The 20,083-nt window shown below is 35.2% G+C and overlaps 1 protein-coding gene across 3 annotated transcripts in view; it reads right to left on the bottom strand.

Annotated features, from left to right (window-relative positions):
* PSME4 (proteasome activator subunit 4) overlaps positions 1–20,083 on the bottom strand; it is a 99,335-nt gene that overhangs the window by 43,014 nt on the left and 36,238 nt on the right. For all 3 annotated transcript variants that reach the window (XM_040453734.1, XM_040453735.1, XM_040453736.1), the window contains exons 8-20: positions 18,942–19,064; positions 16,591–16,683; positions 15,579–15,844; positions 12,738–12,924; positions 11,883–11,972; positions 10,219–10,283; positions 9,808–9,958; positions 7,662–7,760; positions 7,371–7,440; positions 6,824–6,891; positions 4,562–4,777; positions 3,910–4,067; positions 2,866–2,961 (exon numbers count right to left, since the gene is read on the bottom strand). In XM_040453734.1, the coding sequence (XP_040309668.1) occupies positions 2,866–2,961; positions 3,910–4,067; positions 4,562–4,777; positions 6,824–6,891; positions 7,371–7,440; positions 7,662–7,760; positions 9,808–9,958; positions 10,219–10,283; positions 11,883–11,972; positions 12,738–12,924; positions 15,579–15,844; positions 16,591–16,683; positions 18,942–19,064 (1,682 nt within the window). The remainder of the gene's footprint in view (positions 1–2,865; positions 2,962–3,909; positions 4,068–4,561; positions 4,778–6,823; positions 6,892–7,370; positions 7,441–7,661; positions 7,761–9,807; positions 9,959–10,218; positions 10,284–11,882; positions 11,973–12,737; positions 12,925–15,578; positions 15,845–16,590; positions 16,684–18,941; positions 19,065–20,083) is intronic.

Here is a 20,083-nt window from a genome sequence, read left to right as displayed (position 1 = left end):
CAGTTTCTCATTATTGCAATTTTCTAGAAGACAAATACTACTAGTCCACGTGCAAACCTAATTTAATAATGAAAGATCTGATGAAAAAAATTAAGTAGCCGGACCGTTTTACCTAACTGAGTTTTATATAAGAAAAATATAAGATTAATTTTAAAGAAAGAATTGGGTTGGTAGGTGCTTCCAAAAACTGGTCTGGTATTTCAGAAAATACACCATGTCCCACAATACCACAGCCAAAGTGTTTGTTATTAACAAGAGTGATTTCCTCAGGCATCTTAGGCATCTAACTAATTCATCACAATTATACCTTTCCTTTTCTCCCCTACCTGGTATTTGACTCTGTTTCTTATAGAGACTTGCTGCTATAATCTCCAAGAATTATGCTACAGATATTCTTCCTTCACACTAGGCAGTGTGGTTTATTATCACAAAACAATGGCATCATCAACTGAAATTATTTGACTAGTTTTTTCTTTTTTTTTTTAAAGTTTTATTTATTTAAGTAATTTCTACACCCAACATGGGGCTCACACTTATGACCCTGAGATCAAGAGTCAGCATGTTCCTCTGACTGAGCTAGCCAGGCACTCTGATTAGTTTTTTCAAATCAATTTACATTTAAGAAATCTTAACAATTACAGACCTATATTAGAATAAGAATTTTTTAAATTTATAAAGCTAACTTTATGATACTTCAGTGACAACTAATTTGCTATGTGCAAAAAAAGTTGGAATGTTAAAGAAAATAAATGTAAAAAGTCCTATGCTGTCAAAATAAATTAAAATTTCAGATGAAGGAGACACCAGATAGAAATTGGTTTTAAAGGGAAGGATTCTGTTAAGAATTATTTAAAAGCCTTTATAAGACTTTATAAACCCCCTCTTCTGGCAATTCAAAGGCCAAGGGCTGCTCATTAATCTTTGACTCTACTTTGTATAATCATTATCCCTGCCTACATGTATGTAACTATTACATATATATATAAAGGGCCCGAAAAATGTATATCACTCAATGATTAAAACAAATTAAGTTTCGTTCTGTATTTTATTTCATTAAGTATTATTAAATATACCAGAAAACATTTCATATTTATACTAAATATAAATTTTTTATTACTTCATTATCTTTTAGGGTATTAAAATTTCACTCTGAAAGTGAAAATTCTGAAACACAAAACTTTCCAGTTTAATTATCTTTCCTTCTCAATTTTTCTGGGAAAAACCTATAAAGATGCTCAAGATCCATTTTAAGGCTTATCATGTCTAATAATATAGGCAAACAGTCTACTTATTTCTATTCCATGGCATTCATAAAATGTTAACAACATGGTATTCTTCTCTTTATTGAAAATGCATTTCATTATATACAAACCTAATTGGTTTTATCATAACCAAAATATGGAACTTCTGTCCTGATGTGCACTTAGTTCAAAGGATAAAGACCTTCCTCCGATTCCCTATCACAGTGCACATGGCACATATGCATACTGATTTGAACTGCACAGAAACCTGTCAGTCTCCTGACTGGACCCTTCAGCAGTGCATCCTCAGGATAACTCAATACTAAAAATCTGCTAATCATATATACAGAAGATACATGCTTTTGCTCTTAGATAAATTATTGGATTACACTACCATATTTCTCAAAGTCAACATGTTATAGAAGAACTCAATTTACTGATGTAATAAATCTGTTATATATGAAGTAGGTTTTTAGCATGCCATAAGAGTTAAATTCTTACTATATTACATACTGCTAAGATCATCAGGAAAATCAAAACCATTTCCATAGGTCTCTCATTTTTAAATACTGTTTAAAATCAATCTCTCTTAACAAAAATGAATTTTGGTAAAACTGCCCTCAGATCAAAATATAATACTGATGAAAACCAAAAGTGCTTTAAAAGAACTCAGCAAATTCCTAGACAAATTTAAAACACATTTCCTTACCTGAGATGACCCTACTTCTCCCTCTTAAATCTAATTAGCAATCTAAAGTTCAATGCCTAGGAACAGTTTTTAAAGGAAATTAAATGGGAATCATGAGAAAGCAGGACTCCAAGCAATGATTATACAAAATATGTGAAACACAAGCAAGCCATGTTTTAAAACCACTCCTTGAAGTGTTTAAGAATTTTGTTGCAAATCAACAAATTCCTCCCTTTGTGTTTTTTGAGGGGCAGGGGTTACTTACTTGTTTTTATGGGATTTTCATGAACTTGCTCAGCAAGGAGATGCTGATGTTGAGAGAAAATGATCTAAGGCAGTATAATGAAACTAGATCTGAAACTAGCATCTATCTACTTAATAACTGAGCTAGAGTTAGATATTGCTGATTTCATGTAAACTCAATTTTTTCAACTTAAATGGTTGCACTAACAATGGACTAAATAAAGACATTCATTCACAATAGTTATAGTCTGAAAAGCACTTAAAATCAGAAAAGCAACTTAGCAGAATTTAAAAGCTCAAAATAACATTCAACAAATTTTTATGTAAAAACACGCAGATTTTTCCAGTAAAATCCTTAATGAACAGTGACTGCTGACCAAAAAAAGTAATTTTTTTTTTAAAGAGCATTTTATCTTAACTCAGAAACTACAGGATGAACTTAGTATCAATATTTTTAAACCGATTAACAATGAAAATTATCCTACACTGGTATCACATGAAAAACTGAATAAAGCCTTAAAGTTTATAGACCTAAATTCTGCCTCAGGTATTTTTGGCCTAACAATGACAAACGGTTCAAGTGATACAGAAACAACAACAATAACAAAACCAGTGACTTGTTATTTGACTAAGACTTAAAATCATGCCAAATGGCAAAACAGCAAAATATGTAAAGTGGTTATTTTTACTTACAAGTTAGTAACTGGCTCTCCTTTCAGTGGAGGTAGGAGGTTTCCTGACCCAATTAAACAGTTGTGCACTATAGTCAGACTCTGTAGAATATCATCTCTGGAAAAGACAAAAGGTATCCTCATATTTTAGAAGACTCCAAATCCCCTTCTAACAAGAGGCCTTCTAGAGTCTAGGGTGGAGTACAAGAACCTTAAGTGGGGATATACAATATTAAGGTAAAAAAAAGTCTTAAGGCCCACTTAATAATACAAGGTAATGAAATAAGTTATTTACTGGTAATACAGACCTGCTTACAATTAAACAAGCTCTAAATAATCACAAGTAACAACAAGTGATTACCCTTTGTGAATCAATTCTGAATGCAATCACCTATTCACCCAAAGATCACTACCACTAACAAAAAGGGAAAACAGTGTTACAGAAGATCTCCCAACATAGTTCATCTTTCAAAAATGGACTAGCTAAACATTTACTTCAAAAAGCAGTTCAGTCATCAATTGTACTTCTTTCCTTCTCCATTCCTACTGAATTTGCTTATTAAAATTTCCTGGTATTTGACACATAGTAACTTTCTTAATATTATTTTAGGAACTTTCAAAGATTTAAACTATAAAAGTCTAATGATCTTAAATAATGGTTCCTTGTTAAAGCCTCTTGGAAAAGAAAAACATCTCAGATATTTCACTAAGTAATGTTAATGTCAATAATATGAATTACAGAAAAAAAACTAAAAAAGCATCTAATCTGAATCTAGAAAAATAGGCATTTCCATACACTTCCCAAAAAATGCTCAAGCTAAACTGCTAAGTAGAAGTCACAAAAAGCAAACTAGAAAAAAAAAACCAAGTTTTTCTATTTAAAAGGCTTAAAAATCATGAAGTAATTTGTTATACTGCTCTATATTAATTGTTCTCTAATTGCATTTATGGCAGATATAAACACACACTGAAAATAAATCACTCGGGTACACTACAGAGAAAGGAAAAGCACAAAGATTTTAGTCTGCAACTATGTAACAGTTCCTGGTTATGAAAGAAAACTAACCTAGACATTTCAAGTTCGCCATCACCACAGTGCTGGAGTTTGATGAGCTCAGGCTGAAGAAAAGAGTCCAACAGATAGAATGCAAAAGCCACTTCCTCTGAAGAAGGAACATGCCACTGGATGCCCAGATTCCACAAGTCCCCTGGTTTACCCCAGTCCTAGAAAAAAATAGCATTTGTTCAGCAAGTTGAGAAGTTGAAAAAAGAACATACACATGTAACATAAAAGGTCTTCCAGAAAATGTGGAAGTAATCCAAACCTAAGGTAGCAAAAAATGCACAAAAAAGGGCATGAAAACATCTTACCCCCTTCATTATCACTCCAGAAAAAGGTCTCCCTGAAAAGCCACTCAACTCTAAGAGCAATAGTGAGTTTCTGTGAGTCTACTGAGTTCCTCAATAAAATTATATGGAATATAGAGGTTACAAATAGCATACCAACTCACTTCATATACAAACAAAAAAGAAGAAAACTAGGCCGTTCCAGGGCTATGTTGCACTTTCCAAGTTTAAAAATTCCAATAATAAACTTAATAATCTACTTTAAAGATAAAGAAGTGATACCTTTATACACAAGAAAAACTCCCACACTTTGAATCCTTAGAAAAATAGCCCAATATGTACTTGAAATCTTGATTACTGACAACACCTGCCTTTATAGGAAAGTATTCAGAAGGAGGCTTGTCGAAGCCACCTGGCACACTGCAGTACTCTGTAGGGTAGATGAGTGTCGTAGAGCGAAGAAGGTGGTGTAGAAGGTTACAAGACAGAGTGTAACCCTGCTTACAGGTCAGGTGCAGGGTTCTTTGGAGAATCTTTACAAGCTGCTCCCTATAAAGAAGCAATTTCTTCCCATCCACTCGAGTAATCTAAAAGAGGAAGAAAATAGTTCAAGACATAATTAATGCAATGGACAATGTTTAGCTACTAAAGTAGCCTAAAATAGTAACAGTGTCTCTTCAAATGACTTTAATTCATTTTAGGACTGTCATTTTAAGTATATTCTAACAATTCTTTTTTTTTTTTTTTTTTTTGGTCTAGAGAAGTAAAGTTTATTTATTTTTGAGACAGAGAAAGACAGAGCACAAGTGCGGGAGGGTCAGAGTGAGAGGGAGACACAGAATCTGAAGCAGGCTCTAGGCTCTGAGCTGTCAGCACAGAGCCCGACGCGGGGCTCAAACTCACAGACCCTGAGATCATGACCTGAGCCGAAGTCAGAAGCTCAACTGACTAAGCCACCCAGGCACCCCAGAAGTAAAGTTTATTACATGAAAAACACATAAGGGTGAAAATTGGCAAAATACCTATATTATTGCCCTATGGAAACATATATGTATGTTATTTTAAACATTAACGTATGCTACTTTACAAAAAGATCAGAAAAATAGGAAAAGGGAAAATCATATGGGACCAGTAAAATGCAAATATCAAAATAGCAGCTAACAATGCTTTTTTAAGATCAAAACACATTCTCTGAATTCAGGCTCTCATGTACCATAGTACCATCCTTTCCCAAACAGTTTATTTCTTCGGTTCCTCAAATAATTAAAAATAGAACTACCCTACAACCCAGCAATTGCAATTGTATTTATCCATGGGATACAGGTGCGCTGTTTCAAAGGGGAACATATACACCCCAATGCAGCGCTATTGACAATATCCAAAGGATGGAAAGAGCCCAAATGTCCATCGATGGATGAATGGACAAAGAAGATGTGGGGGGGCGTACACGCGTGCACACACGCACACATGCACACACACACACACACACACACACACACACACACACACACGAGTATTACTCGGCAATCAAAAAGAATGGAATCTTGCTATTTGCAACTACGTGGATAGAACTGGAGGGTATTATGCTAAGTGAAATTAGTCAGATAAAGACAAATATATGACTTCACTCATATGAGGAATTTAAGATACTAAACAGATGAACATAAGGGAAGGGAAGCAAAAATAATATAAAAACAGGGAGGGGGGTAAAACATAAAAGACTCTTAAATATAGAGAACAGGGCACCTGGGTGGCTCAATCGGTTAGGTGTCCGACTTCAGCTCAGGTCAAGATCTCACAGCTTGTAAGTTCAAGACCCACATCAGGCTCTGTGCTGATCTAAGAGCTGGAGCCTGCTTCGGATTCTCTCTCTCTCAAATATAAATAAACATTAAAAAAAATTTTTTTTTTAAACATAGAGAACAAACAGAGGGTTACTGAAGGGGTTGTGGCGGGGAGATGGGCTAAATGGGTAAGGGGCATTAAAGAATCTACTCCTGAAATATTGTTGCACTATATGCTAACTAACTTGGATGTAAATTAAATAATACATATATTAACTAAAAAAAAATTTTTAAAGATGTAAAATCTACTGATAACTGATTAGAAACAATAAGAAATCTGCAAACTAGTTTTACATACATATATGTATGTATGTATATGCTTTCCTTATATATTAATGAGAACTAATTAGAAAATTAATTAAATGTAGATATAATTCATAAGGAAAAAAAAGGTCTATCTCCTCAAAGAGACAAAACTTAATTGTAGTTCTCTGTTCGCTACCCAGTGAACTAACCCATAAAGGAAAATGAAGTCTCACTGAGAGCCAAATTTAGAATGTAGACAGGAGGAAGGAAAAAAAAAATTTGCCAAAATGGTAAAATTTTCAATGAAAGTTACTAGTATCAGAATTAATCAGTAAAAAGCAGAGTGCTGCACATGGAAAGTCATCAACCAATATCACTCTTTTGATAATAAGAAAATGACATTATCTGATTTTGTAGCCATATCAAGAAATTTCTAAAACTTAAGATTTTTCATATTTTTATGTCAATTAAAAAAAATTGAAATTCTGAAACCAAGCCAACATTTACATACTACTATTTCCTTAATCCAAAGACTTACAATACCTCAGACAAAAGTTGAAGATTCCACAGCAACTCCTTATCTAGCTCTTCTTCATTTAACACATCATCATCTAAAAATGGCAAAACAGTATCAAGGAAAGAGAACCATGTATCCAACTTAAATGCATCATTTTTCAATATTTGTCTTTAGTGTCTCTAACAGCTGAGAAGACTCTCTTTTTGAGAGACTTTTCATTCCTTCCTCATGTGGCTGAACTTGCTCCAGAAAAGGTAAAAACTCAATTTGCAAGAAAATAAACACATCAGTCAGGACTCCTGCTCCTCTAGTTCTCACAAAATAACTGATATTTTTTTATCGCAACCTCTGAATGGTTCTTGTATATATGAAAATACTAATTTAACAAAGTAAAATTTCTAAGATGTCACCTGGATGATACCTTAATTTGAGTAATCCCTGTCCCAAACTACAAGATTTAATTTAATTATTGCTTAGCTTACAGAATCTGTTTTCATCAACAGAGTTCTAGAAACCAAAAAAAAAAAAATTCACCTAAAATTGCAAATACAGAATAGTAACCTTATGACTTACTCATTGTAAGCTGAGTTATAACACTGCAGCAGTGAGGAACAAATAACTTCAAAGACTCCTCTGGGCAGCACTGAAAACAAATTTGTATAAGTAAGTTTTCTGGAAGGCCACGAATATTCAACACTCACAAAGTATACCCTAACACTATTTTCAGAGGCAAATAAGGGTTGTAAGCCGCTACTGAAAGAACGATATATTGTAAGTTATAACAAACATGTCTAAAATTAAGTAACCATATAAACCTGCTGGTTACTGATGCATTAATTCATCCAAAAAAAAAACCAAACTCACCTTTACAGCAGCACGGCACATGTCGGCCACCATGCGGCCTGCTACTCTTGTTTCAAATATATGTGAAATAGAAAAATTAAAAACTTTCTGAAGGGCGACCTATTAAGATATGTAAGAAATGAAAACGTCTTATGAGCATTTTTAAGAAAACTAAACATCTTATGCACCATAAAAGAAAAATGAGATTCAGACTATAAAAAAAACCACGTAGGAAATTTAACCATCTGAATTACAAAAATAATTCAATATAACATCAAGATCTATGAACAATCTTTGCACAAAACCCTAACGTGAACAAAACATGTCAGACACAAGATTTTATTTCCTACAGAAACATTAAACACAAAACTACAGCTGTTGGAAGCAAATGCAAATTATCTTGCTGGCTAATCCAACACAACAAAGGGAAGTTTTTGGAGTACTTAATATTTAGACTTTGTCATTCTGACAATGCTACAAACTATAAATATTTATCTCTACTCTAAAAGACCTGGAAACAGGTTTTGAATCCTGCTTTTTTACAATCACATCACAGAAAGCAATTTTACAATCATATCACAGAACTGCCGAATGAAAGAATGGACTCTTGACATTTACAATTTTCAGGATCGTTAATCCACAACTCCTTTCAAAAGATTTTGGTTAAATGAGAAAATTTACATTAATTTCTATACTAACATATATCAGTAAATATTTCATGCATCTGTAAAGCAGTTTAGCTTTTACCCAAGATAAATACATTGAACAGTCATAATCTCAGATGAAGGGAGATGAAACATGAACGGAAGTAAAGTCTGGTCTTAAAGACCACACTATACATAACGTTTCAACCAATACTGAATAACTGAATGTTTACAGAATGTCTTGGGAGGACACACAAACTCCCATTCATTATAGTTTGTGGGTTTTTTTTTTTAAGTTCATTCATTTATTTTGAGACAGAGAGAGAAAGTGCAAGCAGGGAGAAGGGCAGAAAGAGAGACTCCCAAGCAGGCTCTGCACTGGTAGCTTTCAACCCTGAGATCATGACCTGAGCTGATACCGAGTCAGACATTCAACCAACTGAGCCAACCAGGCACCCCTACAGTTTGCCAGATTTTTATACTTGGGATTTAATTTCTATCATGTGATGGCATAAACAATTTCCAAAACTTTCCTCCCAAACAGTATTTAATTGATTAAAAAAATGCAGTCAATTCTTGTTATATGTAATATATTCTATAAAGTTGCTTTGAGCACTGATATAGCAAATACTGGATCACTGTTCCTAGAGGAAATGCAGGATTAAGTACTAACAAGTCTCTGGTTTTCATCAACTGATAAATATATAATTTTGCCTTATGTGTATTTAATATATATTGTTGATTCACTGACAGTGAAGTCAGCCAATGGCACTGTAACCCATGCCTGAATAAAGCTCATCTAAAACATGTTATTTTCTGTGAGGCACATCATAACTCTCTTACGCTCAGAACAGTAGACAGTGCTGCAACACTACTCCTGGAGGCCATTTTAAACCACAAAATCTCCAACAGAAAGCACAAAATGTGAAAACCTGGCACTAAATAGACGTAAAACTTGCCAGGGTGCCCGGGTGGCTGAGCTGGTTAAGCACCCAAATCTTGATTTTGGCTCAGGTTATGATCTCATGGTTTTTGAGTTCGAGCCCTATGTTGGGCTCTGCGCACTGACCACGTGGAGCCTCCTTGGGATTCTCCCTCTCTGCCCCTTCCTTGTTCACATTCTATCTCTCTCAAAAATAAATAAACTTTAAAATAAATAAATTAATAGACACAAAGCTTGCTTACAGTATTAGAGCTGAAACAAGAAGGCAGAGTGTGTTACATTATTCAACCTCAGCCGTGAACACGTGCAACTCATATTTTTGCCAAATTTACACATCTGCACAAGAGCACTGTGAGTACAGATTTTGGGATTACAATCAAATTTTCTAGCAAGCAGATGAATTTGCAAATATGAAATTTGCAAATATAATGAGAATCAACTGTTCATCTTTTTCAAATTTTAGTATGAAACCAAGGATAAATGGCATGATATAATATCTAAAGTAACTTGAAGCTCAATTTTTAAAAGAACAAAGAAAACAAGATTGGGATTTAATTTTTTGCAGCAATGAGACTCTTACCATAAATATTTCTTTGGAACATTGTGTGAGGATTGTACTAAACGTAGAAGACAGACCTAATTCGACCAAACTCTCCAAATGAGTCATTTTCTCAGTTTCTGTCTCTTCTCTTGTTTGCTCCAATGTGCTACTTTCTATAAGTCCAAAACATCTAAATAATCCAAAGAAAGGATAATTTTAGCAACTAAGAACTAGTTTAACATTTTTGATGATAATTAGATAACCCTCCATTGTCATGACTATTTGAATGACAGCTATGCAATTTGTGCAGGTTCACGTATCACTTGTCCTTTTATAACTTCAGAAGCTCGGTCCCAGGACAGTAGTTATACAGAGAGACTGAAGTTGTTTGCACAGGATAGTCATTCCTTTAAATGTCTAATAGAGAGCGGGTCTGGAGCACATACTCACCTGTCCATAAATTGCAAGACGAAATCCTCAAATTCAGCTGTGGCTGAACAAAGTTCTCGTTCTACCTATGACATTTCAATGCAGAGAAAAATTAAAAATAGCCTTTGATTTTTTTCTCAGAACTAATGAAACTCAATTATGGCCTACAAAATAGATTTAACACTACATTATTATACTGAGTACGATGAGAAACAGTACCAGTACCACCTATCAATTTAGAAAAACCCAACCTACTCCTTTCCGGGAACCAAAATAAGCAGCAATTAGCATTATTTTATAAGGGCCCAAAATAGAAGTCAAATAGCCATCTTTCTCAATAACTACAGTTTTTAAACTTCTAGTGTATGTATAAAGAATTATCTTATGACTTGAATATTCAAATGACAAAATTCAAGTAGAAACATGCCTACAATAAAGAAAATAGTTCTAGAAGAATCAGTCAGTAATGAAAAAATGTCTGTTCATTAGATGTCAATCCCCTCAATACATTTATTCCTAAGCTGAAACCAAACAAAAACAAAATTTAAAAAACCCACCACTACCTTTACTTAACAGAAAATTAAAAGTGACAAAAAATTGAAATGCACCTCCAGATGTCAGTTGTTTACAAAAATAGCCCATTTTCTGGGGCTCCTGTGTAGCTCCAGTCGGTTAAGCATCTGACTTCATCTCAGGTCATGAACTCATGGTTCATGGGTTCGAGCCCCTTGTCTGGCTCTGTGCTGACAGTTTAGAGCCTGGAGCCTGCTTCGGATTCTGTGTCTCCCTCTCTTTCTCTGCCCCTCCCCCACTCACAATGTCTGTCTCTCTCAAAAATAAACAAATAAAAAAATAGCCTATTTTTTTTTAATTTTTTTTTCAACGTTTGTTTATTTTTGGGACAGAGAGAGACAGAGCATGAACGGGGGAGGGACAGAGAGAGAGGGAGACACAGAATCCGAAACAGGCTCCAGGCTCTGAGCCATCAGCCCAGAGCCTGACGCGGGGCTCGAACTCACAGACCGCGAGATCGTGACCTGGCTGAAGTCGGACGCTCAACTGACTGCGCCACCCAGGCGCCCCCAAAATAGCCTATTTTTGACCTACAGCATTTGGTGGGTGCTCTGCAGTTTATCTTACCAATGACCTGGCCTTCCATTTATATCATTCTAATCACAAAATAGTAATCTTAATGTTTATTTATTTTGAGAGAGAGAGAGAGAGAGAGAGAGGCAGGCATAGGGGCAGAGAAAGAAAGGGAGAGACATAGAATCCAAACCATGAGATCACAATCTGAGCTGAAATGGAGTCGGATGCTAAACCGACGTGAGCCACCCGGTGCCCCACAAAATAGTAATCTGAAACTGTTGGTATTTAAACTATCAAATTTTACTATGCGGGGTGCCTGGGTGGTTCAGTCGGTAGGGCATCTGACTTGGGCTCAGGTCATGATCTCACGGTCCGTTCAAGCCCCACATCGGGCTCTGTGCTGACAGCTCAGAGCCTGGAGTCTGCTTCAGATTCTGTGTTTTCCTCTCTCTGCCTCTCCCCCACTCATGCTCTGTCTCTCTCTCTCTGTCAAAAATTAATAAACATTAAAAAAAATTAAAAAAAATATTACTATGCATTTACATAAGAGTTACAACTCAGTTAACAATCTTTCTACAACCAGTAAGCATCCTTACTTCTGTGAGGTCACTTCTTTCTTGTAGTACAGATGAACAATCTACTAAAGGCACCAGAGTGGAAAATGTTGCTATAAACTGGAATGTGATCTGTGGGAAGATGCAAAAAATTTAACAGTAATTATGTAATTCTAATTCAAAAATACAAGTATACCATAAGCTACAATAAAAAAGTACCCAAATAAATTATCTTAAGGGAAATACCACAGTAATATTCCAGGAAATTTTTTACTTAGATTTGAACATTTTAAGATTCTTCATAATTAAGGAGCTGTTACTTTAGTAATGAAGTTACATTAAATTTACTTCCATAGTTATTTATTATGTTTAAGCACAACATTCTCCAACTCTCTGTCAATCAAAAGTTAACTTTGCCCCCCCCCCAAAGATGCAACATTAACTAAGGATAAAAAGGAAATGCTTAAGCAAAAGCTACAGATTGGGGAAGAGGGAAGGTGAGCCAAAATTCTAAGTCAGGAGAGGTGTGTATAAATGGGATCTGGCATTTTGCACCCAGCAACTGTTATCATGCCCTTGTCATCAGTGTAGATGAAGGGAAGTACAAATGATCACATGCTGATTTTTAATATCTCTACTTAAAGAAAATAGTAAATATATAGCAAGTGTTGAAAAAATCCTGTGATCATTAAATGTATCCAGATTATGGCACATTACTTCTGAAGGATGACATATAGCTCAACTAACCATCCACAGATCTAAACTTGGGCATCTACAGATATAATCCTTTTAGCATTAACAAATTTTACACTGAACTATGTTCTAAACAAAACTTAACAGGATGCCAACTCACACAATTAGAACTCAGACACAAAACAGAATGATAAATATGCTTACCATGCATTTACTGAAGTCATTTGGATCCACCCCAGGCAATGCTCTCATCAACAGAGGTAGCATGTGTGTTGGACCTTCAGGAAACCATTTGCCACCTGATACCAAACTGCGGGCTACTCCAATTACACAACTTAAAGTAGCTGTGAGCTGGTGAGGTTCTGTTAAAGTCTCTAGTGCAGGATACGTTCTACAGTTGAAAACAGAATTAAAAAAAAAAAAAAGATTCCATCACAGATAAAAAGGCACAATACATTAAATCTCCCAAATTCATAAACTACATGTTGGCTTTAAGGCTGGTAGCTAGCAGAATCTTTTGAGTGAGTATAAGTTAACAGAATCACACACATAAAGGAAAGGTACATGTTTCCCCAATCCCCTGCCACCTCACCATGGCTCTCCATGCATATTTCACAGTAAAAAAGAACATAAACTGGCAAGATCTAGCATTATTTCAGTCAGCTGAATCTACTTCCCTATGTCAATAGGAATGCATCTAATCTAATGGTCAGTGACTATCAGAATTCAGGAAGAGCAAGTGATAATTATCCCACTCTTCCCTTTTATTCGAAAAACAATCTTTACTAAAACTCTGAAATTTCTCTTATACTTTTTAGAAGACTGGTATTTTAAAATTGGAAATCTGCTCTAGAAACATAGTAGAAGATTCCTGACACTAGAGTGCATAAACAAGGGAGAATAATACAAATACAGTCTTTGATCATCAAGTAAAATACAAGGCAAGAACATTCACTCTTTGACAACTGATTTCATTTTTGAGAATCTATCCTGTGGGGGGAGGGGGGGGGGGAGTCTAAAATACAGTCATTTTAAATTTCTCTTATACAGAAAAAGTAAATAATAAAGGAAATTTCATCATAAGTAGAAAAACAGAGGATTTGGAACAGAGGTAAAAAAAACTAACAAACCTATGCTTACTTTAAAAGATGAAGAAAACAAACCAACTCTTTAACAAAGGAGATCTAAAATCAAATGCCTAAAATTTATTTTCTACATTTTTACTTTTTAAAGTACTTTTGCTTTTATAAAAGAAAACTTGAAAATATGTCTCTTACATGTCTCTTGGCCAAGCATGTATCACTCAATATGCTATTAAATTTGTCCAAAAAGTGAAAACTAAAGAAAAATGTGTTGGAATAATTTTACTTGTATATAAACTTCGTTCCTTCTATTAAAAATGTATCTCACTACATAATTCATCAGCTGGAAAACACTGAAATAAGCCAAAACAAATATCAAAATATTCCCATCTTCAAAATTTTAGCTATGCAAACAGCTGAAGTCCCTCCTTAAAGGTATGTCTCTCCTCAACAAGAGACATCAAGGGAACTGCCACTGAACTGTTAGTGTCACTACCACATGGAGGCCAGAGTGCAGAGAATATTGGGGGTTGGGACAGAGTAGAAAGCGCCTAATTTCCCCATTCTATTTCCTAATTAAATTATATGTACTGGGAGAGTTTCAGTGCCCCCAAAGTGCACACAAAAAAGGGAGAGGTTTGGAAAATGAGGTAAAACTTGAATATTTATGGCAATGGGGACAGGGCCAAACCAAGAGGTTTGGAAAATGAGGTAAAACTTGAATATTTATGGCAATGGGGACAACTTGAATATTTATGGCAATTTATAAATAATGGAGACCTATTTTGGTCAAGATCTTTTTTTTATCTTTTTAATGTTTCTTTTTGAGAGAGAAAGCGCAAGCAGGAGAAGGATGAAAAGGGGGGTGGGACAGAGGACCTGACGCAGGATCTGAGGCGGGCTCTGCACGGACAGCACAGAGGCCAATGTGGTGCTCAAACTCATGATATATCATGAAATGAACTCGTGAAATCATGACCTGAGCCTAAGTCAGACGTTCAATCAACTGAGCTACCCAGGCACCCCAAGATCTTTAACAGGATACCTGTCTCCAAGCACATGTGCCCAATTATGCTATTTCAATGGTAAGTAAGATAATAGGCTGTCATGTACATTATCACTAAAGGACCTTGCACAAATCTATTTTATGGAACTCAAACTGTTAGACCCTTCTTAGCCCTAAAAAACTAGTATTTTTTTTTTTTTGAGTAAGACATTAAAAGAGAAATCATAAAGCTCAACTTCAGACAGCAGAGGAATTAACAGAAAGCTTAAGTATTATTATAGAAGTTCAGAAGGCCTATAATGTGACAGTGACTAGGCAAACAGAAAACTTGTTACTATTTCAACACACAAAACAAAATGAATGTAGTAAAGTCTACATTGTGGAAATAATACATATAAGATTATATAGTACATGAAAATAATAAAGATAGTCAAATTTTCTTCTGTATCACTGCTTCTAAGAAATAAAAGAAATCCAAAATCACTTTCACTGCCACGTTCTCAATATTTAGTGACACTCACATTTTGATGTAAAAGCAGTCAGAGCTTGCTTATTTGCTGGCTTGCTTCCTAAAACAATTTTATTTTTAAGTAACCTCTATACTCAACATGGGGCTGAAACTCACAACCCCGAGATCAAGAGTCACATGCTCCATCAACTGAGCCCACCCGGCACCCTTACTTTATTAAGCACAAACTTCAGAAACTAAAATTTGCCAATAATTCAAAAATATTTTACCCATTTAGTATCGATTTTCTTTTCTCTTCAGTAAACCTTTATCAAGCTACCAATCATTAGGTTAAAATGCCTTGCTTCTCCTCTAGGAACAGGAATAAGTAGCAAGACAGCAAAAGAGAAGCCACAGAAAAGACAACTAAGTAGAACAGCAGAGTAGAGGGAAGAGATAACCAGAACGGCCGGCCAAGGCTTCAACCAAACATGTAAAGCTACACTTACCTTTCAAGTACAGGGGGTATTACTAACTCAGGTCTCATGAGTGCAAGATTCTGCAGAGCCTGTGCTGCTTCTAAACTACCAGTTTTGCTAAACATAGCCAAGAGGACAGGTTGAATAATGCATCGTACAAAGTCTGTAACATCTTGATCAGTAAGCTTATGGCTATCAGGCACAGGAGTTAACCAAGAAGGCTTCTTGTATCTTTCACGATGCAATCTTCTAACAACACTGTTTGGCAACCGCTGAAGTAGTTTCATTAACTTGTTCTGGGGACACAGAAGCAAAAAGTCCAAGGTAGGTTTGATTTCCCACACAGATAGTTATGGTTCCTTTCTACAATCCAAGTAAAATTTCTTAAAATAACAGCTTACAATCTATTACAAGCACCTGCATAGCATAACTAGATAGAATAAAATACTTTATCAATTAATTACTAATAATAATAAATATTTGTTTTAAATGTCAATTTTATTTTTTTAAAATAAAGTTTATTTTTGAGAGAGAGCAAGCACGAGCAGGGGAGGGGCAGACAGGAGACAGAGAATCCCAAGCAGGCTCCATGTTGATCTCCATGCGGAGATCTCTTAGGCTCGAACTCACTAACAGTGAGATCATGACCTGAGGCAGGAGACTTAACCGACTGAGCCACCCAGGCGCCCCTCAAATGTCAATTTTATTTTCTAGCACCAGATGAACCTTCCATTACATGAAAAACTATTCTAACCAGGCAATGTGGAAAGAAAACAAAATCCAAAACCAAAAACCACACTGACTGTACTTTCTATTACCAGAATGTGACATTTTGTCACCAGTTACTGGACCAGTATTATCTTATTTTTATGTTCTATGAACACAGTATCTTAGTCTGAACTTAATCAGCTACATATAGCCAAAAGTTATACTTATATGAAGGACAGAAATAGTATTACAGGTTGCATAATAGGCAATAGTTATGTGTGACCATAACTTTAAAAAGTTCCAAACCCTACAATAAAAAAATGAACATACTCACCAGCCAGCGCCCATTATTTGAAGGGTGGTAAAAAGATGTGATGCTGTTAAACAAACCAGCCAAGTGTTTCTGTACTAGCTTACTTGGTCCACCCTATTCAGATAAAAGAATAAAAATATCAGTACCCTCAGTACCCTGGAAAATTGAAGGGATCAATAGGCCCAAGCCTGCATATAACTCTCCAACATGGTGCACATCCATCTTGATGAGAAAAACCAATTCTACCTCCAAATAAAAGCCAAAAACAATTTGCTAGTAAACTTCCCACAATCCTCAATTCAAAACACTCTACTAAAAGTAAGGGCAACCTACTGAAACCAAATTAGGTAACTGCAAAGACATCTTTCAATTTAGGGTATCAGCATATTTTACTCTTCTGCAATGAAAAAACTTTTGTCAGTAAGAGAGTCTTAAAATAACCAAGAGTGCTAACATCAGGCATAAAAAGCATTCCTTAAATGATGTGAGAAGTGAATTTCTTATTGCAGGAAATGAAGATGTGAGATTTACATAAATGGATTCAAATATTTTATTATTACTCCTAAATGTTTCAAATGATTAAACCTGTGGTATGTGACCACATTAAAAAAAAATTTTTTTTTTAATGTTTATTTATTTTGAGAGAGACAGAGAGAGACTGACAGACAGACAGAGTACGGGCAGGAAAGGGGCAGAGCGAGAGAGAGAGAGACACATATTCAAAGCAGGCTCCAGGCTCTGAGCTGTCAGCACAGAGCCCGACACAGGGCTCGAACCCACGAACTGTGAAATCATGACCTGAGCCAAAGTCGGAAGCTTAACCAACTGAATCACCCAAGTGCCCTTGACCACATTTTGACTCAAAGGAAAAATAGTTTTTTCTCAATCTATTACCCAAACAAACACACCAAACAACAACATGATCTGGGGGAAAAATGAGGAAAAAAGTTAGTATTCAATCTTATCAAGTTGAACAGCCCTGAGGATAAAGAACTACAGCTTGGTCTTGAAACCTTCTCTCTCTCTCTCAAGATGATCTTTCAAGAAACAGCCTAGACCTAAGGTAGACTGTCCAGTTACAAGAGGAACATGTCTTCCTGCTGAAATGAAATCCACGTTCATGTTCCCAATTTAGAGTAGGTCAACTGCTAAAGAGACCATAATAATTACATAGCAAAAAAACAAAACAAAACAAAACAAAAACCAACAAAAATTTCAAAATCCTAGCATAATAATTAGCATTTTTTATTATATTCAATATTCATATCTAACACAAAATAAACATGTCAATGGGAAAAACTGTATGAGAAAGAAGAGCAACATGAACTAAAATAAAGTTGATACTAATCATGATATAATTCTGTTGCTCCTAAAAAAAAAAAATGCTGATATAACATAGTAAACATCCAGATGTTTTTGCTCATTTGGAGTATTATAAAGAAAATAGGATTTTCCTATTTAATAATGAAATTGCAAAAACGGGGGGGAGAATGAATTTCGTTTTTTAATTTTAATGTTCATTTATTTTTGAGAGAGAGAGAGAGCGAACAGGGATGGGGCAGAGAGAGAGAGGAGACAAAGAATCTGAAGCAGGCTCCAGGCTCTGAGCCGTAAGCACAGAGCCTGACGCAGGACTCTATCCCTTGAGCTGTGAGATCATGACCTGAGCCAAAGTCAATGCTTAACTGACTGAGCCACCTAGATGCCCCTGAATTTCTCTTTTTAATCTAAGAATAAAATGTAAGAGCTAAACTTCTCACAACCATCCTGCCTTATCCACAGAAAAAACAACAACGAAACAACATAACCTGGGGAAAAATATCAAACACAGAATAATAATTTTAAAAAGAGCTGTAGAAGGAGAATGAATGACAATCCAGAAAATTACAGTATGAAATTGTTTTAATATTCTTATTTGGAAGAGGACACTGAAATCCAAGCATGTGGATATATTTTTACTTTCCTTCAAGGATGTCAGTAAAGTAATCCTCCATACTTCTCCCTTCACCAAGATTACTTTATTTAATTAGCTTTGTGTTCAGTGCCATCTTCAACACTGAATGCATTAGTACTGAGCATATGCAAAACCCCAAGTTCTAATCCCACATTTATCATTATCAACTTGACCTTTCATCTGTGAGATTGTTAGATATTCTAAATCTCTCAAAACTCTAAACCCTGACTGTATTTCTAGGATTCATTGGCTAGAGAGATTTATAAATGGTGTGTTATGACTACATTCTGGGTCTGAGAAACATTAGCTTACTACATCAGAAAATATCGAAGAATCAAATGACCAACTATGATACTAATATAGGCTTATGTTTTTACATGGTTAACACAAAATTTAGAAGAACTAATGTGTTACAAACCATCATGGCGGTGATCCATATTACAGCATGTCCTATATCATACGCATTTGTTAAAAATCTTGGGACTAACACTTGACTGCTTCCCACTGGGAGGTTCAAGCTTCTCAGAATTCTCGTAAATATCTTTCAAAAGAAAAAAAGAATTAAGAATAAATATTTATAGGTATCAAGTAACTCCTTAAATAACTGAAGTGATATATATTAGTGTTGGTGCATGTATTCTCACTGGATCAGTTTTTAAGCAAAATTACATACTGTTTGGCAGTTTTATATACTGCTATATTCCATAAAATTTACATAGAAGATCTACTTTTTAAAATGTTTTATTATTTTAAGTTTATTTATTTAAGTAATAGCTACACCCAACACGGAACTGAGGGTCAAGAGCTACATGCTCTAACAACTAAGCCAGCCAGGCACCCCTATTTGCTTTTTCTTAAATGACACTGAGGTCACAGGAGTATGAATCTGAAGCAGCTGTATCCATGAACCCATAAACAAACAAATGAGATATAAATGCAAATACTTGTCTTCTAGTGAGTTATTTTCCCTTTCAAAATTCTAACACTGATTTGATTTTTTCCCCAAGAATTTGCATTTTAATCTTAATTGCATTTTAATAATTTATATTTAAAACCTGTCATTAGTAACAGATAGGGAGCCCAAATGTAGAAGAAAATGACTTTTTCTCTTTAGTTTCTACTGGATAGCACAAGCAGAGGTAAACAGTAAGCTTAATGTTTGCTGCTCTGCCTCCCTGCTCTACAGTCAAGGTGTGGATCAGAATCACCTGTACACCCCGTGCAGGCCCTCTTGGATTTAGGGCAGCTGAAATAAAACAGAAGCTGCCGTGTTAAGAACACTGCACCTAGAGACACTCTAGCTTTATTTGCTCAAGGAAAATGTGACGTAAAAAGTGTAGAACACTCTAGAATAGCAATCAAATACAATACCCAAAATTTGTCGGACGGTATGAATTAAGACCCTGAATAATACACTTTGTACTTCCTAAATTACTCACTCTGAAACTTCTATTTCATGTCCTGCGTAGGCAAGACAAAAATCATACATTTCTGATACCTTAATATGAACCAATTAATTTTTTAAAATAAATGGTCTATCCCGGAAAACTTTATGTTTTT

Source organism: Herpailurus yagouaroundi, unplaced genomic scaffold (assembly GCF_014898765.1).
Source record: "Herpailurus yagouaroundi ecotype Mexico unplaced genomic scaffold, PumYag 210, whole genome shotgun sequence".
Lineage (NCBI taxonomy): Eukaryota > Metazoa > Chordata > Mammalia > Carnivora > Felidae > Herpailurus > Herpailurus yagouaroundi.
Note: the sequence above shows the minus strand (reverse complement) of the source record. Positions and strands in the feature narration are given on the sequence as shown.